This window comes from Phaseolus vulgaris, chromosome 9, assembly GCF_000499845.2.
Source record: "Phaseolus vulgaris cultivar G19833 chromosome 9, P. vulgaris v2.0, whole genome shotgun sequence".
NCBI lineage: Eukaryota > Viridiplantae > Streptophyta > Magnoliopsida > Fabales > Fabaceae > Phaseolus > Phaseolus vulgaris.
Genome location: NC_023751.2, coordinates 22930835 through 22935231, shown reverse-complemented (window position 1 = coordinate 22935231; position 4397 = coordinate 22930835). Strand labels below are relative to the sequence as shown.

The 4397-nt window shown below is 37.9% G+C and overlaps 1 protein-coding gene across 1 annotated transcript; it reads left to right on the top strand.

Annotated features, from left to right (window-relative positions):
* Positions 1–326: 326 nt before the first annotated feature.
* On the top strand, positions 327–3979 carry LOC137820495 (F-box protein At5g39450-like). The gene is made up of 2 exons (XM_068624617.1): positions 327–2705; positions 3697–3979. The coding sequence occupies exons 1-2, from the start codon at positions 835–837 to the stop codon at positions 3707–3709; spliced, it is 1884 nt and encodes a 627-aa protein (XP_068480718.1). The 5' UTR covers positions 327–834; the 3' UTR covers positions 3710–3979.
* The last annotated feature ends 418 nt before the right edge of the window (positions 3980–4397 follow it).

Here is a 4397-nt window from a genome sequence, read left to right as displayed (position 1 = left end):
TATAACTCTTAAGCATATTATGTGTGTTAAAATCAGTATAACAATTTTTAAATGAACAATTTCTGATAAATTTAAATTTATGCATGTAATTTATATTTATTATTTACTTATTTTTTTATAATTATAAAGATTGTTTTTAATTAGTATATTAGTATTAGAAATAGATTATTTGAGTGCTAAAGAATTGTTTTCTTTTAAACATTGGTAGGTGGAACTGCGAGGCATTTTAAATGATTATATAAATGTATAAATTTTCTTTGAACCTAACTAGTTTTAGTTTCTGATGTTCTCTTAAGTTATAATAAATAGTCTTAATTTTCACTTTCATTTTATTTTTTCACTCAATCCCTGTATTTATTCTCCCCTGCCAAACTTTGCGTGTGGTTGGTTTTGAACAAAGAAGAAAGAAAGAAACCGAAAAAAGACAAGACAACGATGCAATCAAGGCTTTCTCTTCTTGGACTCTTCTTCTCTTCAACTCCTCTCTATCTACCTTCATCTTCATTGGAGAATCCAAAACACCAACAACCCTCCTCGCTTTTTCACTCCCCAATTTCCACCCTCTCTTTTTCACTATCTCCATTTCTCTTCAACTGTCTCTGTCACTGTCCCAATAATTGAAGCCAACCCACCAAACCCTTCTCTATCACGGAACACCAAGAATCACAGTACTCCCATCAAGTGCAGGGTTCTTCCACGTGCTTCCTGAGAAAATATCAATTCCCAGGGTTTGTTCTTCGTTCACCCCGACCCTGTAGTTTTTTTTTTCGCTATTTCGATTTTTGGGCATGCGCTGAAGGGTGCAAGTTTTGATTTTTATTTTGTCGGATCCGCATGGAACCCGACCATTCTGATTCGAACTTGCTGTTGTTTCTGCCGGACGATGTTTTCGCCGTCGTTTCTCGGTTCCTGTCGCCGAGAGACGTGTGCAATCTGTGTCTGTGCTGCAAGAGTTTGAACGCTCTCGTGGCCTCTGAGAAACTCTGGCTCACGCAATGTGACGATTTGGGCATAGTGCCCCACAAGGACCTTGTGGAATGGAGAAAGGGTGTGGCTTCTTACAAGGCGCTTTGTCGTTTTCTGGTGGGTGTGAAACCATTGATGGGAATATGGGTTCACCAGAATCCTGAGCTTGGGAACGTGGTTTATGTGATGCCTGGTTTTGTCTCTGTTGTTGGGTGCAGGATAATTCCCCAGGAGCTTGGCCCTTTGGGGATTGAAGAGGGTCCCATACTGTGGGCTTCTGTGTTTGAGGTTGTTAGTGATTTTGATGGTTCCATGATGTTTTTTCTTCATGGGAGGGAGAAGGGGGTGAATTATGTTTATCCAGGTTCGGTCAAGCTTAACAACAAGTCATGTAATGTACTGTTGCTAGAGGTTGAACCTGGGGGGTGTAGCAGTGTCAGTGCTTTGTTGCAGAGTAAGAGCTTTGTGCATCACTCGGGCATGGAGTCTTCATCGTCGAGGAAGGTTTGTAGGTCGATTAGCGATGTCTCTAGTTCTCAAAGGGTGGTTGGAAATGGTGAAGGGATGGTTGGTTTTGGGAAGTTAGCTTTTAGTGATAGGAGAAAGTTGCTTGAGGTTACTGCTAGTCATGTTCGACAAAAGGTTCCGGATAATATGATTGGGCCGTTGTTTCCTAGGTTGAGGGATGATGAGGAGAATTTTCAGAAGGATTTGGTGCTTTTGTGGGAAAGAAGATCACTTCTTAGTCAAATGTATAAGGTTGGTAGTGGTGAGGTTGATGAGTATAAGTTGAGTTCTCAAGAGGCAGTTGATCCAACCCAGTTGGAATTGGGTGATGTTAGGGCGAGATTTGACCGTTCAAGGTCTATCTCTAATCCTCTGCCCGAGGAGGATGCTAACACTCAATGCATCAAGAGGAAAAGCCTTCGGGGATATTTCTGGAATGGCATTAAACAAATGCTTGGAAGATCAAATTCAATAAATGGCAGTCATTCAGTTTCCAAGAAGCTTATGTCAAGCGGTGAGATTAGGCATGCACGGCTTCAAGAATTCCTTAGATCGAGTGACACAGTAAGACTAACCTTAAAAGCATCAACTATGAAGCTATCTTCTTACCGAGCATGGCCGAATATGCACGACAGTAGGTTTGCGCTTTACAAGTTGCCATTGCGAGTTCCTAGAGATGACCAAGAATATGCTGGTTTATGGGGAGGAACTTTTGGTTGGCCTCCTGGAAAGCCTTCTGAAGACAAGCCTGGAAAGGCTTTGTTCTTTCTTCTGCTCTCTTACGAGGAGTTCCAGGGACAACAGCTTCTCATTGCAACCAAAATTTTGGAAGGCACCCACTATGTTTTGCATCCAAATGGTTCAGCAATGTTTACAGCAAATATCAATGAACCTTCGTCCGAACCCTTTCCCAGGGACACTGATGCAGACTTGTTTCCTGTGACTATCAACCATGCTTTTGTGGGAGAGGGTATTGCAAGTGGTTATGGGTTCAGATACCCTGGATCAAAGCCTGGTTCCCTCTTTGTTTTTCAAAATGGCATCCTTGCTTTCATGTGGAAGGAGTCAAAACTTGTTTTAACCTTGCAAAGACTTAACTTGCAAGAACTTTTGAAGAAGGGTGAAAGGGTATATTCTCTGCCTCCGGTTACCAATTTTTCATATCTGACAAAGTCCTACTCGAATGTGTTTGCTGGCCTCCCCAGCTCTTCCAATTTTTTGTCTTCACCAAGGTTAGCCTTAATCCTCACATTTCAGCTTTTTTTTATTTAAACTTTCCCCTCTCAATCTGGCATATCCTATTATTTTTGTGGTTTGCTAAAATTGTTGCAGTTATAGTGTTAGACATATAATTAGATATTAATTTGTTTTATTGATCACTCATGACTACTTTACTTTAATATCAATGTGTCTGACCGTGGAGCCAAGTATTGTGCATATGCATGAAGTTAATAGGTACTATGAAGCATAGGCTGTTTGGACTTGTCATTTGGAGGATTGATATAGGATACCTTTATACTTCCCTGTCTTCTGAGTATCATTCTCAAACTTGATAAATGTAATATACTAATGCATACCACTGATCTGTTCTATTATTATTATATTGATCTTGAAAAATGATTCGTGCTGAAATTTTATTAAATTTATGTTGGCTATTGGGCTTACAAGAAAATCAGAAGTCTATTAGTGGTTCTGTCAAAATATTAAGAAAGAACTGTTATCACCAAACGTCTTTTAATACACTTCCTAAAACAAATGATTTTTTGATGAGCTTTTGCCTTAGTTCACTACAAGCATATATTATCCTGCTTTGGTAGCATGATAACATTGTCGAGAGTTGAAGACGGATTATCAATTTATTAGTTCGCTATTGTGGTTTGTGGATGTGACATTATTTTAAGGTGTGTTGTCGTTGTCTTGATGTTTAATATATATGCAATAATCTTCATAAACTAGGGGAGTTAGTAGAATAGGGATCAACAAGTTACTAAAATTTCTGAAAAGATTAGAAACATATCAGTGGAGCTACAATTTTGGAATCTTAGTATGTATGTCTGCATCAATATGATCAATCTCGAAAGGCACCAATATACAGATCCCGATTCAATGTACTGAAATTCTGTTTTGTTTACTGTTTTGTTATCTGCCTCTATAGTGGTAGAGGATCTGAGGTGTATGCAGTTAAAATCTTTGGGAAACTGATGTTTTCATGTTTATGTACAGGAATGGACAATAGTATTTGAGTGCATTTTGGATGTGGGACCAATGAATATATTCTACATTGCTTGTGGGTGTCACAGTAAATTTTCCTGCTATTATGTTTTCATGTTACTGCTTCTTCTGATTTGACAAGTAATGTATTATGAATTGCTGTTGTTGTGAGTTAGCATCTCATGTTCTACAGGAATACCAGGCTGTTTGTTGTGCTATGTACTCAAGAATGAACTCTCAGTCATCTCTACATTTTATACAATTTCACAAAATGTGCACGCACATAATTTTATCACTTAGCTTTAAAACCAGTTTTTGGATAGTATTGGGTAACTAGTTTGACAAATTCTAATGAAACTTATTATGAGAGCTTATTTATAATTTGACCTAGAAGTTTATTAACATAAGATGAAAGAAAATTTGATAACTTTTTTTCTGAAATTTATTGAAAAAATAACATTAATGTAAAGTTGGGTTGAAGTCTCGGTCAATGGTCATAGTGAGGCAAAGCAACTTTAGTGGCTTCACCAATATAAAGATAAGGTTATCAACATCAGAAAAAAGAGAAAAAGGATAACTTTATGCTATCTTCAAATTTTCCCGTTTATCCTCAAAAGGATAAAAACTGTTGTGATTTGATGAAAAGTGGAAGAAAATGGGTGAAATGTCTCCTTACTTTTCATCACTTTTATCTAGCTACATTTGCCTTTAAT

Coding starts and splice junctions, on each gene's coding strand:
- LOC137820495 (XM_068624617.1), top strand. CDS start 835: ATGGAACCCGACCATTCTGATTCGAACTTGCTGTTGTTTCTGCCGGAC.